The 20,499-nt window shown below is 44.1% G+C and overlaps 1 protein-coding gene across 1 annotated transcript in view; it reads right to left on the reverse strand.

Moving 5' to 3' along the window:
- Positions 1 to 5,160: 5,160 nt before the first annotated feature.
- The window catches only part of WNT9A (Wnt family member 9A), a 57,924-nt gene continuing 42,585 nt past the window's right edge, over positions 5,161 to 20,499 (reverse strand). The window contains exon 4 of the mRNA XM_068934074.1: positions 5,161 to 8,665. Coding sequence (XP_068790175.1) covers positions 8,192 to 8,665 — 474 coding nt within the window. The 3' untranslated portion in view covers positions 5,161 to 8,191. The remainder of the gene's footprint in view (positions 8,666 to 20,499) is intronic.

The following is a 20,499-nucleotide window of genomic DNA, read 5'->3' on the forward strand; positions in this document are numbered from 1 at the left end:
TGAATTGGCTTCTCTCTCAGGACCATATCCCCAACTCCAGGGGATTAAAATACCTGGCCCTAGGAGTGATGCAGACTTCCAATTATAGCAGTGCATTATATTCAGGAAGACAGCAGTTGGAGCTAGGGAGAATCCCCAAGCTCCAGATGACGCTTGGTTGCTCAGAACTGAGCCCCTCCAACTGCTCCCCCCACCCCCGCCACACACACAAAAGCTCTTTTGGTTGACAGTGGTATTACTGAATAGTCTAATAAATCATCCAGCAGGTACCAGGAAAACTCTTTAGTAAGGCATGTAGCCCTCCACCTGCTGACCCAATCACTATCTTCTCTACCATAAGTTCTATCTGCTGCAGGGCTTGGTGGGTTTTTTGTTTTTCTTTTTTTTTAATGTCTTGACCAATGGGACCTCAGTTGGCTGCTGGTTGATTTCTCAGCTTTCCTCGTCACCCACATGGAAAAGCAGCAGCTATGAACCATCGCTCGCCTGGGGCCCCGGAAGGCAACATCTCATTGCATACATGCGGGTATGTGGAGGGATTTTTTTCTCAGAGGCTTCTGCCAACCTAAATCACCCATGTTCAAGTCATTAGTAGGTTACCAGATGAACAGCAACAGGCCCTAGATATTTAAAGCTCAGCTGAAATGAATTTTAAGATACCAAATAGCTCCAGGAGGCCTTTGTGAGGAGAAAGACATTTGAGCAGGCAAGACAATATGTGGCCTAGGATAATGGCAATGGTTATCATTCAGCCAGTCTAAATTTGGCCTCGTCCTCCCTATTCTGAGCTCCTGCCAAATACTCTATCAGAGTAACTTTGCAATCGCATTATGACAGTGACATTTTGCCAAGGTATCATGACTTTTCCAGCTCAACATGATGACTAATACAATCCCATAAAAAGCTGACAGAGTCCTTCAACCTCCTGAGCTTGTTTAACCTTCTACTGCTCTAAACACTGCGGCCTGTAGCAGTCCTGGATCAGATCATACTGTTGAGTTATTTCACCGGAAGAGTAAAAGACTTTGGCAGGAGGAGGCTTAGAAAGGTGGGGGTTTTGGCCCTGCTGTGCCACACATGCCTTGCTTGGCTGGAGGAAGGTGACCCTGCAGTTGTGCCTCAGCCAGAAAATTCAGATAGAGGCATTCCTTTAGCCCGCAGTGATATTACAAAGCCAGCCACATTTTAACTTGGGAGGCACTGAGTTATTGTGATCAGAGGGCCAGCTCAAGGACCAAAGATGAACAGGATGAGATTTACCTCAGGGTTCACTTGGTAAGGGTTAATTGTCCCCAGAGTTGGGCTTTTTAAGAGCTGTTTCTTGAGCTGCTCACTCTGCTTTCTGTAGGGCCTAATTACTGCAGAGAAAAAGGGAGACTAGCACTTGCCTATGTCTCTTCCGAGGGCTGTCAGCATTCCTTCCCCCTGAAACCCTGGGGGCTTTCAAGAGGGGCAGCCTGCAAGGCGCCCAGATGGATGAGGAACTCCACCACCCAGCAAATCAACATGGATGATGATCTGAGGTCTCCAAAGCATACTGGGGCCTCAAGCTGGAAATACATCATCTTACTCATCTATGGGAACAGTACACCCACTTGCTACCCTACTAGACTTTACAGCCTTTAAAGGCTTATGTTAACCACGGGTACAGAGTGGTCCATGCCCAGAGGTTGGGGCAGTGCTGCGGGAGGCGGAGAGCTCCTGTAACCACTGAAATTAGAGCTTTTTCAACAGAAGCGAAGAAAGAGGAACACGCTTCAAGTATAATTTAAAATACATTTATTGTTTCATTTGTTCTGGCTTTTTTGTTATACAAAGATGTTAAATAACTTAAATACATTCTCAACAGTCACTCAGAATCAGATTTATACCTACAAGCTGTACATATGAGGTAGAGAAAAATAACTTAGGCTCCCATAAGACATTGGAAAAAAAAACAAACAAACAAAAGAAAAATACTAATCCTTCATGTTAGTATTCAGTCCCCACCTCCCTTTAAAAGGAAATGCCATCACAAGTGTGCAAAACAAATCCTGGACTTTACATTCGGGCCTCAAAGGGCATCGTTAAGAGATTGGAGTGGGGTAGAAAAAGGGGAAAATTCTCTTGCTGTGTTGGCAACCCCGTTTCAGATGGGTTCATAGCCAAGGAAAGCTGGCAGAGCTGCCAGATATCCATGTATAACCTTGCTTAGTCCTGAATTCATCCCCACCTCTCTCCGCTGGTGGGGCAGGGGGAGAGATCTATGTCTTAATCCCCTTCTAGAGACGCCTACACTGACTGCAGATGGAGATGGGGCAAGTGAGGTTTAACACGGGCTCCACAGCTACTGCAGATGCCTCCTGGCCCACTGCAAATGCCCCTCTGCACCAAGCGAGTCAATATATCTGCTCTGCACAGCCCAATTTTCCCAAGCAACCGTGCAACAAAAGTAAGGACTGAGTGGGGAAGGGGAATCTCCTGTCTCTTTGAGGCACCTTGCCAAACCTTGCATAGAAGGGTTTTGTCCATTTCTGAGAACATTCAGCAACAACTGAGAAAAATGTCATGTTCAGAGGTGTCCCCTGATAGCATGCTGAATTTTCACGCATCCAAATCATTTATGGTCTTCACTTACTCTCCCCACTTCCTGTCCCTGAAGAAATGTAGTTATAGGTAGCCTATGACAATGTTAAAGAGCTACCAGAGTTAAAATGTGCTAGCAAAATCCATTTTCTTTTCCTCATCACCCACAAATACTAGAGATTCCTCATTTTGTTCAGAAATACTATTTCCTGGAACCAGTAAATAGTTTGGTCAAATCCAACCCTCATCAGTGGCAACTGGATTTAAAAAGCTATTCAGTTCTCATATCTATGGACCTAAGCTTCACTACTTCAGCACAGACCAGATCTCTGCAGGCTTGATCACGTGTCATATTGGGCATCCTTCAAGTTACATGGACAGCAATGGTCATAAAAGGCACTATTTATCTTGTGGGAAAAGGTTGCTTTCAAAAAGTCATCACCTAGTTAATGAAAGCCAGGGTGTGCTAACCGTGGAAGCCAGGCTCATCCCAACAGATGCGAACATAGCACTGAAAAGGCAGGGAACGCATCTTTGTTGCACCCTTTCAGTGAGCACAGAATAGACCTAACTTTACTGCAACATCAGCTGAGGATTTTTTCATAGGCATTATAATTCACAAGAAAATTACCTTAATTACACCATCTATTCCATAAAAGCAAGCATGAGGAATTTGTCCCTTCATTTTGATTCTCATTCAAACCTACTGCAACCAGCCCAACCCAATCTCTCCTCATACACCAGCCAAAACAGGGCAGCTGAAAAACAACTAACAAAGAAATTCAAGGGCTGGGCCAAAGGAAGGTAGACAAATAAAGGCTGGCTGACCATGACAATTCCCCAGAAATTGTTTAACCCTTATCCAGGCCTACAAATCAGCAACCCCAAAAGCTCTCCTGAAAAGAGATGGCCCACAACTCATCCTGTACTTCCAAAGGGGAGTGAGAGGCTGCTCGAACTCCAGCGGACCAAGTTCCAGTGCCACAACTTTACACTACCCCATTCAAGTCGATAAAAATAGCTTGTGCTAGATCAAGCCTGGAATTCGGTTCTCTTCATTTCAACTTCCCATGCATTCAGATTTTTTTTCTTCTTCTTCTCCAACATCCTTCACAAGAGCCACTCTTCCCACCCCAACGGAGATCAAGGGCAAAAATCTAGTTTTTGAAAATCGTTTTGGGTTTTCCTGCCTCCAGAGTCATCCCAAGACCAGGAAGCAAAATTAAGAGGAGTAAGCTTGAGGTTTCCGGGTAGGATTTTGTATTTCAATTACAAGTTACTGATTCTGTCACTCTTTGTAATAAATTTTTAGTGTTAGCAATCAGAAAAAGCCCTATGGACTAAACACTGCTTGTTTCACCAACTGAAGTCTTTCAAGAGCTGGAAGACAATGAGAATGTAATGCTTAGGACTTGTTTTGCACGTCTCTACATCCATTATATATGAGTCAGTCACACAGAATAGAAGCTTGTTAAAAAACAGATGATGGGTGCAACAATTATTTGTGTGGGTTTTTATTTCTTTTAATAGAAAATTCTAATATAAAACAGCAAACATTTTCAGTTTGCCTTGTTTACAAAAATATTATATATACTTTTTTTTATATTTCTGACATAACTAAATGCACTATTCAATAAAAATATTCTTCCATCAGCTAACTTCTCTTTTACAAAAATTAATAAAAAAGTTATATAAATAATGGTTGCACCCCCCCCAACCCAATACTGATCTTGCAAGTCTTGCTGGATCAGCTTAGGAGAACCCACGCTTTGACATTTTTGGGGGGAAAAAAAGGTGAAAGGGGATCAGAAATCAGAGACCTCCCCTACACCCATCCATCCTTCTCCAGTTATATCTGCTGCAAAAATTTTGTTTCTATAGGGGAGAAGAAAAAGGGAAAAAGTTGCTTTGCACTTTCATTATGAAATGACATCATGAAAAATTCAGGGCCAAATCCACTCTTGTAGTAGTTTTATAAGAATGAGCGACTCCATTGGATTGCACGGGAGATCATAGGATGGTGACAGTAGAATTGGCCTCCCTGGAAAAATCCAATTTCATACAGCTGGAACCAAAATGATTGTACAGGACATTACTCAATTTTTTGCAGAGGACTTCAAGGCCTTCTTACCTAGGATTTTCTAAACTTGCACATGGAGGACCACAAGCAGAAGCTCCTGCTCAGTCCCACAGTTTAATTCAACCCCAACACACAACCCTCCCCAGCAGAAAACCCTGCTCAAGCATTTGAGTTTTGACTGGGTCTAACAACATTTCTACCAGCTGTTACTTGTTTCATCCTATTCAAACTCCATTGGATTTTTCCACAATGAGGCTTTCCCCCCATTTTTTCCTCAAAGATAAGGCAAACATCAGAAAACCCTGGAATTTAGCACAACCTCCCCCAAAACACACACAAAAAAGATTGGGGGGCAGGGGAGAAGAAGAATAACCCACATATGTTTTACCACCCTAGGTCAAAAGGCCAAGAAGACAAGTTCTCCTGATTTCAGAGTGTTAGTATATTTTATACACTGCCTATACATTTAACACATGTGCCTCGCTACTATTTAGTTATTTATAATTTTTTTTTAACCACAGGAGAATAAACCTTGCTATTTACAAATATATAACAGGCAAGTAATATATCCACATTAACATAAATACAATTTTTGTTTTTTGTTTTTTTTTGAGTTTTTTTTTTTTTTTAAATACTTACAGAAAGCATCCAGGCTTCAGTGCGTGAATTATAATACACAGAAGAGCTCTTTCACTCAGTAGTTCATTCACTCTTTGCCTCTTATTTCTACTTCTGACAGTCTGCCTTATTTGCCCACCCATCTCTCTCTCCCCCTACGGCCAAACACACCAAGCTATCTATCCTATCCCATCTGTCGCAGGCATTTTCTATAACGATATCAATGCCAACACGGCCCTCTTCTGCATCTAGGGACTCATTCTCCTCTCACACCAGTGCAATATGGAGTTACTCCAGCGAGGTCAACGGAGACAGAGACACCAGTGAAAAGAAGGAAAATGAGGCCCACGGTTTAAATATAAACAATAATAATAATAATTAATAATAATAATGCACATAAATTGTGGCCCATTCTTTAATTAAGAGCAAATATTTAAAAAAAGAATGGCTCCAGAACTAGTAATTCAGACCCCCAAACCCTCACGTTTTGAGCAGGTTTGGATCCAGCCTTACTGTAGAGGGGCAAGAGCTATTCTAACACACACACAAAAATGTAACAGTGAGTTTGCACATATGTGTGAGAGAGAGAGAGAGAGAGAGACAGCGGGAGAAAGAGAATTTAACATAATACCACATTGAAACCATAAGAAGGTCCTTCTGAAGGGCTTTACAATAAATAAATGTTCATTCAATATTTATATATATATATTTACGTGTCTGCATGGGCGTATATCTATACACGCATGCATACACTGAATAATAGGTTTCTATTCAGTTTTTTTTTTTTTTTAAACCATTAGATAAACTGCTCGTGTGTGACTTTCAAAACGGTGCATCCCACGGAAGCCGCGAGACCCTCCTGCAAACGCTCTACGTCGAATGCTCCACCGTGCACTTGCTGTGGTGCATGGAACAAACAGTGCGTGTGGATTCCTCCTTCTGCAGCACTACCCCGATCTCCAAAATTGTACAGCAAAAAAACAAACACCAAAAAAAAAAAACCCAAACAAAAGAGCCAGTATGTTTTGCTTTGCAGGATCATAGCGCTATTAACGGTAACGTCCTGTCCCTCCCCAGCCCACCACCTCAACATTTGATGCCAACAAGCCAGACTGGGCTGCAGTTATTCGTTAGAAAGAAAAAAAAAAAAAATCTCCTCCCAGTAGATGCACATGAACAGCTTAAATATTAGTGGCTACTATTTGGGGAAAGAAGAAAATAAAAATAAAAAACAAAAAAAACCTCAACACCTTGAAAAATAATGGTCCATCTTGGAAAACTGTGCTCTTTTTGCTTGGAAAACTCTACTACTTCTTGAAAAAAATCCAGTCAGCTTTCCTCTTTTGAAAATCAGACCAAAGCTTTATAAAGCTATTTGAAATTGCTACTACTGGGCAATCAAAAATTGCTACCAAAAATAAACCAAAATGCCCTCTGCTCTCCAGTGTTTCCTTAGAAAGCTTTGCCGAGGCATTTACCGGTTGCTTCCAGTCCAGAAGCATGTTTATAACTGAAGGATATTGCTGCATCAAGTCATGGATTTTAACTATCCTCTTCAAAGGAAAAAAGAAATGCTGAAGGTTGTCATCTATTTCACAGCGTCAGAGGTATCTACCACTGCAGTCAATTTCTGGCTTCTCTGGCCACTCAACAGTTTGTCTTGGTGTTGATTAGCTGTCTAGAATCCAATAGTGGGTTACCATTTAGCAGTTGTATTTTGAAAATACAGTTCTCAATCTAGTGGTTAAAAAAAATCTTAAGGTCATAGGGTTTACATACAGCTTGTGTCATGTACCACTGCCATGGTTTAGAGTAAATGGAATGATGACCTAGTAAAAGTCAACTCCTCCAAAGGTCTGATCCAGTCCAAAACGGCCGCTATGCAATGCAAGACAGCACTGTGTTCCAAGATGCATGGGAATTTCTCTTGTCCTACTCCGAAACGCACATCCAAATTCAGCTGACATAAGACAAAAAAGTTCCAGTTTGGATTTCCGAAGCAGTCTCCACAGGGTGAATTCAATCAGCAAGAGGTGGGAAGAAGAGAGAAACACACATCATGTACAAAGTGAAAAATAAAACAAAAGTAGTGGTTTCTTTAAAAAATAAAAATTAAGACAGTGATAGTGCTAAAGAAACTGCATTTGAAGAAAATGTTTAAAAAAAAAAAAAGTGATTAGACTGAAGGGGACAGGCACGTCTGGTTTTGTACTGTCTTCCCAATCTTGTTCTTGGATAAATTTCTATCTGCAACATGGTGGACCCAACATTCTTCAGGCTACATTCGGTGATCAGAGCACGTGGATACGGAGCTGTCGTTAAAAAGCTTACCCTCCAAGTGGGTCTCTTTGTCAGAGCCTTGTTTGCCGGATGTGCAGAAATTCCACTAGAGGAACAATCAGAGCTGATTCTGCTTACCCCACACACGTATCTCCAGTTTCAGAAGGAAAAAATGGCCGCTTCCTCTACCACCACATTCAAAGCAGAAAGGTCTTTCATATCTGCTCAGCTCTCCAGGCAGTCAGGAAAGCTTCAGTAATAAAGTAGTATAGGCCACACGGTTGTTTATCCCGAAGAGAATATATGAGCCAAGGAGTCCATGGAGGATTGGTGAACCGATCAAGATGTTACATGGATAAATGATCCGTCAAACTGCATGGATGACTAAGGTGAAGGTCAACTGTTGTCTAACCCCAGCGTGACAGGCACTTACTTCCACATGGTTGGACCTCATTACAATTCAGTCTACAGAAAAACAAAAACAAAAAAACAGCAACACAGCTGGGTCACCTGTACCCTACAAAGTGCTTATGTCTCAACATAGCTTTCAGATCCCAGAAGGTCAGTCAAACCCTGTTTGTCTCCATACGCAGTTCTCATAGATCGCAATCGCCCATCACTGAGGGTAGCCATCAGACAGAAGACGCGTTAGTCTTTGCAGGTATAAACCTCTTCTCTCTGGGTGCATTGCTTGCATTCCACATAGCAGCACCAGCGAACCTGGCACTGGCATGGACGGGTGACCACCCGGCTCTGCGTATTGTGCCCTCGCCCGCAGCAGATGCTGTCACAGTTCTTGTCTTTGTAACATTTCCTTCCTGAAGTCCCAGGCGAGTATCTGCTCATCAGACAGAAGCTCGGGGAATCGTCAATGTAGACGAGATCCGTAGTCCTTGGGATTTGATCACTGTGACCAGGGATGGACTTCTTGGGTGGGGAGATGTCTCCTTCCCCCGTGGCCTCATTGGTAGTGCTGCCCACTTTGAGGGATGTCTCGTATTTCTGCTTCAGCTGCTTCCCTATTTCATGGAATGGAGAGAGCTGCCTCCAGCATGTTCGGACAGTGCAGGATCCAGATACACCGTGGCATTTACAGGTTGTCTCCACTCCAGCTTTGATGACCTGAGAACACACACAGCCCCGAAAGAAAATCAGTTGTGGGAGAAGAAATTAAGGCACAGAGCAAAAACCCCATTTGCTAGAAGATACTCCTGGAACCCAGAGTCGATGAGAACATAAATCTATCTGTTGGAAGAGGGCAGCAAGCACGCACTAGAGAAAGAGTTTGTTTTAGAAGGGCCTCAGTTTCCAGAAATATGACACTTACCTGCCAGAATATTGCATTACTTGGCCAGTTATTGATACCAGTACAGCGTTCAAAGGCTATCTGGTACTGGCCTGCAACATCAACACTCATCTACTTAGAGTTTTGAAGCTGCGATACAGCTAAGAGACTACATAATATAAATTTTAATACCTATACTTATTTTAATAAGAGCAAGGAGATAAGATATAACAAAAGTGGAAGGAATTCGGGCCTTCCTCACTTACCTACATCACCAGTATTAGTGCGCTTTAAACTTCCACCTTAGAGAGGAAGAGGCATTTAAGCCTTCAGCAGGGCAGGTGAAATGCGATCTTTTGGTACAGGATTTCAGTTTGTACCTCCAGCTGGTACACAGCTAAAGTTCTTGGACAATTAAGTTTCCTTTTCCTAATGCCTTTTCCCATATACCACCAGCAGCCTGCAAAACACTCACTCATCTCCTTGGGTGGGTTAGCCAGGGTCCAGCAGCTCTGCTGCTTTACAAACTGTTCTCTGTGTGTTGGTGGCATATTTAAAACTCTGCCGACCCCTAATGCACCACACAGGTGATGAAAATGCAACTGCTATGTCCTGAAACACTTTTTTAATGGAGAGAAGAGTGAGAGTGCTACTGCAACACACACAAACACACCGGTGGTGATATATCCTTCAGAACATGAACGCGGACCACAGGAACGCTTTCCACACCACAACACACAGGAGCCTACCTTAATGCACATAGCTCTCGATTACCAGTACAGGGCTTAATGGAAATATGGTTAAACTGTGCTGCTTCCACGCATCGAGATTAGGCATAGGCATCCCATCCCGTTCACTTTGTGACAGAGGAGAAACCTCTATGTAGCTGAAACGTATAGACTTCTCAAGAGCAACAGCACACGCCTGAATCGTCACCACCAAAATCAACATCTCCAAAAGCATTCAGGTAGCTTCCACATACCCAAAACCTTGCTCAGGATCCTCCTCTGGAGTGTGGCAGCATGTCCAAAAGGAGCTGCGAATTTTTTTCTGAGAGTAATGAAGAAGCCCGCATATGCTCTTAAAAACAAAGAGCGCCATTGCTGACTGGCCAAAAGCAAGTTTAATGAAGCACATTTTCATGCACTCTGAAACCCAAAGCTGTCTCAGTCTCCTCTATGCCCTCCCTTTCTCTGAAAAATTAAGACATGAAGAAATGGAAAAGAGACCCCTGTGTGAAAGGTTTCAGTAATTCCAGGTGCTTTAATGCAGCCCTCAGGATTTACTCAGCTTGTGGCACCAGCTGTAGGCAGCTTGGATGGGAATCTGGCTTCTCACACAGACAGTTTCAAGTAAAAAAACTCAAAAACGAGGCTGGTATTACAGTGAGGAAAATCCATCCACTGGGATTCAGGCCTTGCAGCCTGTCAGACAGAGGCCCCTGGGGACCACAAAAGGGCTAGTGGGTGTGTGGGGAGGACCAAGGGAAGCAGTCTGCTGTCTTCCCCCAGAGACAGGATATGGGGCAGCCACCCAGCAGAAAAATAAAGGGGAATTAAAATTCCCAGTTCTGGCCCTGCAAACAGACCCACTGTGCTGAAGTAGATCTGTCCCAACATCTACCCCATCGTGAGCAAACAGGAGATGCTCCATGCTGGGATGAAGAACCTCAACTTCTGCCTTGATGCTTCAGCAGCACCTCAAGGTGAGCTGGTCTTGCCTATCTAAAGGCAAGATTTGACCAGGCATGACAGTAAGCAAGGTCACAAGACGTTTACAGAGAGCAGGACTCAGCAGGTGGATGAGCCACTTATATAAATGCTGGGCAGGGCTTCTGCGGAAAGGAGGAAGGGGAACGGCATCACATAGGCATTCAGGGGGTTGCTGCATCAAAACGTTATCTACATAAGCCACCATCCACAGAGGAACAGGCTGCAAGGTTCGAGTCCCATTCTAGCACAACTTTTATATTTGCAGAACCTTCTACAGGATATTTTCAACTAGGATAGAAATATTCGCTTGATCCTCTCCTCTTCCTCTGCTCCACAAAAAAAGATGGCTGCTTATGACCAAGCTCTTCAAACTCAGGATAGGGAACAAAGCGAAGATGTTTAAACCCTTGGAAAGTGGAGTGAATTCTGACCCCTCCAAGTCAGGACTCATGTTAAACGTTATCCCTGCTTGTCTGTTCTCCTAAACTATCAAGAGCAAGGCTTAGTTTAAAATCCTTTTATAATTCTTTTTCAATTTTAAATTTGAAACACTCTTGCAGTGGGTGCTGTTACTAGAAATAAAGCCTGTATCACTGATCCCCAAAGGAGCGAAGTAGCTTGTTTACAATATCAGAAAGAAAACGTGTGTTTGATTTATTTCCAAAGCATAAGCTCCCATATAGGGAGGCTTCCAGACCTTGGTGTCCCTTCCATGGTGGTAGCTCCCTCCTGACCAGGCAGCAAGATAAAGTGCAAATACAGAAGGAAGAGCACAGCAAGTGGAACCACTTATTCATCTCAAAGACAAAGATGGTACCAGCTCCCCATATGCCAAAAAGGACCCCACGTTCATGAACTGACTGCTGCTAGTAAAGGATCCGTCCTTTTCAAACAAGGCTGCAATAATGACGTTTCACGACACAAAAGCATGTCCTTCTCTTTATAAAAGGCACCTGAACGTTCTCCCCGACCTTCTCCAGAGATAGGATTCCTCCTGGGACTCCTCCGTGGGCAACATGAGAGCAGACAAGTTGTTTGGACAGTCACAGATAACCTGCGTTTTGCCCACAGACTATAAACAGATAGTTCTAGTTCTTCCTCCACCCCTTCCCCCACAATAGTTTACATTTTTACTTTAAACGGGTAAGCTATAACCAGCCCTTAAAATAGCAAGTCAGAACAGAGTCTGTTTTATAGAGTTGCCTCCTGTCAAGGTACCAGGAAAGAGTACCCCTTTCTGTGGGCATCTACAATTTCTAAAACAGAAAAAAATCTCCCCCTCTCTGCCCATTATGGCATCTGCCTATGTTATGGCTTCATGACAGCAGAGGACTGGCTCCAGTCCATTTCCTGACCATCCAGTTCATTATTTGGTGGCATGAGTCCTGCTGAGCACCATGTGCAAATGTGCAATAGGTCACGGACTCGGAATTGGGGTCTGGCCCAAACCTGACATTACAGAGACATTTTTAGAAAGACACTATGCATAACACAGCCTTCAGCAAAGCCCGGCCAATGGTCACACTTCATTCCTGTGACAGCCAAGACCTTTTCAAATGCAAACCAATAATACACAGTAGCATTCAAACAAGTGATGGGTTACAGACAGAGATGTGTTACTGCTTATAATATTCAGCTGGGCTGGCTTGGTTAGGGGCTGTCACGCTTTGCATGCCAAAGCGTCTAGCCAACTCTGCAAGAAATCCCACAATGTTAGACAAGAGCGTATAGAACACATTTCAACACCAAGGGTGCGGGGGGGGGGGGGGGAGGAAAAAACTTGTCCATACTCTCCCTCATGTAAAGTGACATTATGCTGGTTCGAGAGCTAGGTTTATGTGAAATAAAGCTCCTATACCTGATTTCACGCCCGGACCATCAGCAAACTGGGCAAAATTGTTGAGATACTTACAGAAGGGCAACACACTGCAGTCATTCATCAGTTCAGGCTTTTCTCAACCCTTCCACCTCCCCCAACCCATTTGCATCTGCTCCACCCGGAAGAGACAACAATTGTACAGGAGATGGGAAAGCAAATAACCAACAAGAATGGACTCAGCTGGTACACATGCTCCGGTGCACAGGCTTGACTGGATTTAGAGCCAGCTGAACAAGGCACAGCCATGAAATGGGGAAAGCGAACCTGAACTCATAGCTGTTCCTTGTTGGGAGCCACCTCTCTGCAGCTCAGGTCTAGCATATCCCAGACATACTGTGTCTCATGGACCAGCCCCATGTGGAAGTGTTGGAAACCTAGGTCCTTATAGATTAGCTGTTTGTAGGTGGCAGGAGACCTTCAAGCAGCAACAAGCATGTAGGTTTAGGCACCTGAATCACACCCTCCAGCCAGGGTTGAGGTCACAGAATCAGAGATCTGAATGTAAGTGCCTACATTTGAGAAACAGCTCTAAACTCCCATTTGACTCAGCAGAACCAAGAGTGTCAGGGGAACCTGGAGAGATTCAGCTCACATTGAAGCAGACACCTGCACGCACTCAGCTAAGCAGCTCTCCAGGCTCCACCAACTTGCTGAACTCTGCTTGCACAGGCTAACAGGAGCTTAGAGACCCTGCTCACATGGAGGCACCTAAGTTTACGTATCTTAACATGCGGGCTGAATCCCATCTTCAGGGCAGGATCCACTTTTCTAAATATCAGCATCTAGCATTACTTTTACGCGCTGTAAGATATCGCACTATGCCACTAGTTGCCTCTCCAGGAGCAGAAAGGTCTCTCCTACACACTGTGTCCTAAACTGCCAGGGCATCTCAAGTGGTACTAGGTGCCTATATTAAGGTAAATAAATATCACTCTCCTTGTCTGGGCTTAAATGGCAATGAATAAAGCCCCTAATGAATCCCAATCTGTTTTTAACCTATCCTGCCTCTGCCTCCACATTAACCACTGGCTAAAAGAGCTCAAACATCACACAGTGGTGGGCTATGGCATAGAGTTTCCATTGTCCCAGTTTTCATGAACACACCTATTCATGACATGAAGAATGTGGATTTTCACATGGCCTCTATCTGAGTATGATGCATCCCAATTGCCCCATAAACCTTCTCCTTGAAGGGCCGGGATAGATTCAAGGACGTTACACAGCAGCTCTAGCAAAAATCCCAAACATCTCCCCCCAACAGCCTTCCCTTGCGGCTTTTGTCACAAGGCAGCTGCTCAACGAAATGCATGATGGAGAACTGCTGCCTACTGGCCCCTAAGCGTCCAGGAGCCAAAACAAACCCTTTCAAAGTCCTTCTGTTTCCCTGGCTTTCCCCACCCTCCATGAAGACCTTCCTCCTCTTGTTACAAGGTCCTGTCAGAGACTCTTTATCCATCTTCTTCAGAAAGCTCAGCAAGAGTTAGCCCAGTGAAAGCGCAGCAGGTTGTTTGGAGCAGCGTTGCAGAAACCTCTTCTGGCCAGGCCCCAGGTCAAATGGGTAAACATCTAGGTCATGCTTCCAAGGCTGGAAGGACTTCCAGGCTAGAATAGCTTAGCCCTTATTGCCAAAAAAACTCTAGCATGTACAGGGCAGGATAGGACTTTAACACAAGTGTATCATTTCAAGCACCATAGGTAACTCATGTTTTCTTTTTGAGGCACGTCACAGCTCAGAGCCTGATCCATCTGAATCCTACACGGACTTCAATCTCTTGCACATACACAGCATCACTGCTTACCAGTAAGCATATTTCACCTATGCCATGGGAAGTGATCACATGCACATTTTTATCTTGTTACAGACATGAAGGAAGATGTATTAGCTTAAATCCGAAGCACAGCACGTTTGCTGCTGTGGCCTAAACACCAGCAGTGCGGTTGCAGCTACCGTGACTCGGTTGATGTGCGGCAACTCAGAAAGGAGCAATAACACAACTGTGCTTTTGAATCCTTCTTGTGTTATTTGCCACAGAGAGCTTTACGACGAAGCTAAAGTCAAACAAAGCCAGCCAGTGGGGGATGCATAGGATCACACATTGAAATTTTGCCTCCCCACTCTCACCTGAGCATCCTAACTAGTCTAGCCCTCTTATACAGAGGAGAGTAGTTTGGGAGGAGAATAAAACTATGAACAAATTAGTTCTTTTGACTTATGAACAAAAATCCCCATTGATCTTGTCCTGAGAATACCGTATCCTGACAAAAACACAATGAGGAAAACAATTATGACACAGTAACACTGAACCATCTTTATTGGTGCCGGCTGCTAAGAGGAAATTAGATAGTACTACAGGACCGCCTGCCCGAATGGCTTTATACGAGCCATAGGGAAAAGGGATCATAGCAGAGCATTGCTATGCAACATGTAATCCTTCCTCACAACAATGGTTTGCTACGAAGCTCAGGCTAAGTGCCCCTGCAATGATCAGTCTCAGACATGCTGCAACACAATTTCTCAGTGTTTTAGCTGAAACACTGCGGACAGATTGCCATTCATTCCCAGCTGGGTCACGGGGCTCTGGCGGTGGTTCTCAGACAACTCTTGTCTGGGCGGCAGCAGTCTGAAGCGGCCACGCAGCCGTGGGAATTCCTCGGTTATCGTTTCGCTGTCGTCATGGCTGGTCTGCGGCTCCAAAGCTTCAAACCATTCGCCATGGTTTGGGGGGAGAACAGGGAGCAGATGAACTTCTTAAGAGTTAGCTCATCTAGGAAAAAGCATGCCCTCGCCTAGTGTTACTTCAGGCAGGCCTTTGAGATGCTTCTTTTTAAATCAAAACTATACACATTTAAACTCCTTTAAATACACTTGGCTATTCTCTCAGCTCAAATATTAATGTTTGGACAAGAGCCACAGTCCCAATTTCCTTTAAGTATCCAAAGCACTACAAGGCCAGACTTGTCCCTTAACAAGGGGCCATTAACGCTCGCCATTGCCATTGGTTTAAGTATGAGACTTTCACAGGTTGTTAGGTTTTTTTTTTAAAGCCTTTCTTTTGAGCTTGTTCTCAAACTTATATTTCAGAAGAGCTTCTCCTTTCCTTTTCCCTTCCTTCTTTTACAACGTTTTAGTGAAAACTAGAAGTTAAAATATGAGCGCTTAAGCACGGAATAACATAACCCTACTTTAACTCAGGAGTTTTGAACATAATGCATTTTCCCTTAAGTATTTCTAATAAGCTTCACATACTGAAAAAGCACTAAATAATTAAGTCCAATTCATTATCGGACATGCCGAACACCTTTTTTAGAGTTTTGATTTCCAGGCCTTAGACTTCGGCTGAGCCAATCTCAAACAGAAAGAAGTAGGGTCGGGGGGATTTCCAGAGAGCACGCTTGTGCATTGCTGCCTGTCCTAACCTGGAGGAATTTATCCTAGCAGTCACCCTATCAGTTGACCTCTATATGCAAAGTCAGGAGCTAGCCTCAGAGGCCGATATTTGCTGGGTTTGATGTGTATCTCGGTAAAAGTATGATGCTAGATTTCATACTACAAATGCACTCCTAAGGAGTGCACATACATACAGACTGCAGTGTCACCTTTTTTTTTCCCCCCATGCACCAATTATATTAGGTTAACATGGATTTGTCTTATGAAAAAGAGCGATTACGCTCTTTTTGAAGGTGCTAAAAACAGGGAGACTGGCACTTTCTGTGCCTGTTCGACAAGCTCTAGAGACTGCAGTCATGTTTGCTAGCGGGAATGGTAGGAGACAGGATGGGCAGCGCTTGGATACACTGTCTCTGCAAGAGGAGTCTAGGGTGCAAGTCTCTGCTTTGCTAGACTTGTGTGTGACCTTTAGCAAGTCACTTAATCTTTCTAGGTCTCAATTTTCCATTTGTAAAATGGAGATACAGCAATAAAGAGGGTGCTATGCTCTGATAACATGTTATGTGATACCTCGTGAAGTTCCTCAGACAGATGATAGCTGGACAAACATCTACCTGATACGGAGAGTCCGCCTCCAGAGCTGGAAGCATGAGCAGCCCTCAATATCCCTGCCAGCACTGCCTAAGGGAAAGAGCCATTCCTTGTGTGGACATCCAAAACAAGCAAACTAACAGTAGAGAAAAAGGCTGTTCACCTCCTGCTAATCTCTTCAGAGCATCCCCTGTGGTTTCAGAGATGCAGGTACAAAGTTTCAGGACAGGTCTGGACTTAAATCCTAAAAGCAACAAGTGTAAGAAGACTCCTTCAGAAGCGTGCATATAGTTCGCATAGACCAAAACGCATGGGTTGATATTATGTGAAAATAATTCAGAAAGCCCCATAAAGGGAAAAAGTTTCAAAGGGGGGATATTGCCTAAAGAGCGACTCTTCAGTGGAAATTCTCTGGTTCTCTATTTCTGTCCTCCCATAGTTTTCCACCATACTCCATTGGTTCTCAAAGAGACCGCGGTTTAACAACCTTAACTTCAGGGTCCTGAAAGCAAAGTTTTGCTTGTGTCCCTCCACCTGGAAGGATAAGGGAAAAGGGGGAATGAGAACATGACTTTTTCTTCCTTGGGTAATAGCAGCCCCCTTTAATAGTGCCCCTTGGATCTGTAAGACATGCTTGACCAGACATACCTCTGGAAGAGGTCAGCACTCCTGGGATTAAGAAACTTAGCAACGCTCCAGAGAAGGAGTTGGAAAGTCATGTTTAATGATACTTTGCTGAGAAACTGGGCAAATTTAATTAAAACATCACTTACTCAAGCCCAGTGGAACTAATTGAGTGCTCTAATATTCTGACTTTTCATTAATGGGTTACAAAAGAGGGCTGCACTTGTGTGTACATGGGCGGGGGGGGGGGGAAGAAGGGGGAGGATGTAGAGAGGAGAGCCTTAGCAAGGCTGCCTGTGCTTCATTTAATATAACCAAGAAACTTCATTGCTGGCAACTGAGCTTTAATACAGTTGACTTACCACCACCACCCCCCCCAATCCCCTTGACACATACACACAACTCCCCCCAATGCACACTCTCCACCCAAACCCCCTCTGAAAGAATAGCTGAATGAGCTGGAGTAGATTTGGCAAAGGAAGGGAAATTGCTTTTTTAATAAGTGGCCTATTCAGAGCTCCTACTTTTCAATAAAGAGAAGGCCAGAGAAGTCCTGGTCTAATTACCTCATCCTCACACTAGACAAGCTCGCCCTTTCATTAGCGATTGAGGTCATATCATATAACTTTGTGAGCCATCACAGGCACAACATGTTCGGTGATTATTTCATTGGTTGCAGCAAAATTACAGCCAACCCATCAAGGTTGTAAAAAAAATAGAAGTAAAATAATTAAATGAGAACATCTACCAAGGCATACTAAAACTAGGTGGGATAGGATAATGTCACTCTCCCAGAAATACACAGATTGTTGGCTAGTGTGACACCATGGAGAAATTGCTGTGTTGACCAGAAGGGAATAGCTTGTTGCCAAATCAGTCAATTAAGCACAGGTCCTTTTTTTGCTGGATCTCAAGGGCCTCTTTATACATTTTGCTACGGCTAGGAGTAATCAGTCAGGAAAGATTATATGTTGCTAAGAATCAGAGAGAGACCACCAAGCTCACGTTATATCTTTAATAGGTATTCCACTACCCCCCAAACATATATACATCCATGCATACCCAGCACCTACATCAACGCAGGCAGACACCACAACAAGCTCCTGTAGCAAAGTACTGGAAAAGAAAGTCTCCTTGCCCTTTCCTAGCCCAACTCAAAGCAGTCTCTAGTGCAGCAGAGATTTGGGGACCTGCCTGTAGGGCTTAGCTAATGATTCAAATCTGTGCTTTGGTTAGAGACAAAAGACAGCACGTTCTTCTAAGTTCTAAGCAGGAACTTAGAAGAGCTGGCTTCTGTCTCCTGCTCCATCATAGGCTTGCTGCATAACCTTGAGAAAGTCTATTTGCATCTCATGGTAGTAAGCATCCTTTGGTAGTTCACAGGAACATTTAACACCTTAATGGCCATAAGAACATTGTAGCTCGTTAATGAGCGTTCCATTTCAAAACTGCATGAATCAAGGTTACCCTATGCTCCTTCTGTATCCATTTTGATTTCCATTAAATCCAGGACAAACCAGTTATAAACAAACAGGGTTAGTCCAAAGTGGTTTTAGACCATCATAACCACTAGGTTTGTGTCTCCTGATGCTCAACGGTTGGAAAGCCTAAGTCAACAGTTAGTTGATGGACAGTTTTTTTGAAGAATGATGACACGTCAAGAGTTTCATATTTAACTCACTGCCTTCATCAAGGAACATACCAGTAGGCTCAGCTAGGGAATCTAAATATTGCCTGTCAGACAGCTCTCACCCTCCACCAACACTGCACTGGAAGTGTTTAGAGAAGGGGGCAGGAAGGAAGCAAACAGTTTAAACTTGACCTTGATCTACACCCAAGCATAAGCAACATGAGAGACAATGCATCAATGACACTTAAGGAACTTAATGGCTCAAGCTTTAAATCAGGCTCAATATTTTGATATCTGAAGCAAGTGTTGCACGTTTTGATCTTGCCATCACAAAGCCAGCCAGGGTATAATAGCAAGGGCTCTAATCCTCATCTCTGACCCCGAGATCTCTGATGATCACCTCTACGGCACCATATTGCAGCAACAGTTTAGGTCCACATATCTTGACTACACGGACTTATGTTCTCACGATTACTACCCACCATCCTCCTAAAAGCTTTGTTCTTAAGATGCAATTTTCTTGTTCTCTGCCTGATTTCACAGCACTGCTGTGAATCTGGTAAGCTGCTTGCCTTTCCCCGTTAGACCACACTAAAGAGCACTTATTTTACAAGCACAGGCAGAGAAATCATTTCAACCACTGCTGCAAAGGGGCAAGGAAAAGCTGTCAGACAGCAATATAAACTCAACAGACACAGCGTGGGTGGACAAAAATAGGAACACCAGATCACTGACCTGTAGCAACGGCCTTTGACTTGGATTGCCACGAGGGCCTCGGTGTCTGGACGACCGTCACAACTGTTACTCAGCTGTTTAGCTGCAGATATTACACTAGTGCTTAGAAATCACTGCCAACGGCCAGGGACTGACCATGCCAATTAAAGTGGAAGCAGAAGATGCAAAAGTCCCTGACGTTCTTCCCTTCCCCTAACAACTCACAGCTGGATCAGGACAGGCAGAAGCTGCATTCCCTCCAACTCCTCCTTGGAGTTCATTTAGCTCAAAGTCACATTGATGGTGCAGAACAGGACTGACAAATGAGCATATAAAACCAAAATTCAAGATTGATTTCAGCAATATGGCCACCCTGCCTGCAACTAGTGGGGTAGAGAGTGCTGGGAGTTAGGCCAAATTCCTTGGGTACATTTTTTGAGCCCTAAAACTGCTAGAGGTGAGATTATTGATAAGAGTCACAAGAACATGCCAACGGCAACCAAAGCAACAACCTTGTGGCCTTGTGGGTTTTGACAAGACTATATTATTTGACTCTGGAAAGGGCTGAGGACATGTCGCAGCTCTCTGCAGCACGTAGCCATAGCCTCCACAGGCAACCTTCCCCATTTTTAGTTCCACTGTGACACAACCAACTCCAAACAGCTAGGATGGGCCCTCAGGAACAACCAGCCACAAAGACAAAGGAAATGTTTCATCACCCCACAGAGCCCGTTTCAAACAGTTCACAGGCACTGAGCTTTTTAATCCAGAGGCAGGAAAGCTGTCAGCCAAAGTCAGACACCAGCTAAATCCAGGATTTCTAATCCTGATCTCAGTGCTGTCTAGGAGCATCTGGTGGTGGGGAGAGGGGGAGACTTTTTGCTGGCCAGCACTCGCTGGTGGCATTCTCCGATGCCCAAGCTCTACTGCAAGGAATGACATTTTATGCATACGCACACGAACAACTGAGCTGGGGTGACGATTCCTAGAATGCACAACTGGCTGGGCAGCATTCGCCTCGGAAACTGGAGACCCAGGTCCCCATCCTAGCCCCAACCCTCTATCCAATCACACGGACAATAACAAGGCTTAAGAGCTATTTATAGCCTTACAGTATGTCCCCCTTCGACAGT

Source organism: Struthio camelus, chromosome 2 (genome assembly GCF_040807025.1).
Source record: "Struthio camelus isolate bStrCam1 chromosome 2, bStrCam1.hap1, whole genome shotgun sequence".
In the NCBI taxonomy this organism is placed as follows: domain Eukaryota; kingdom Metazoa; phylum Chordata; class Aves; order Struthioniformes; family Struthionidae; genus Struthio; species Struthio camelus.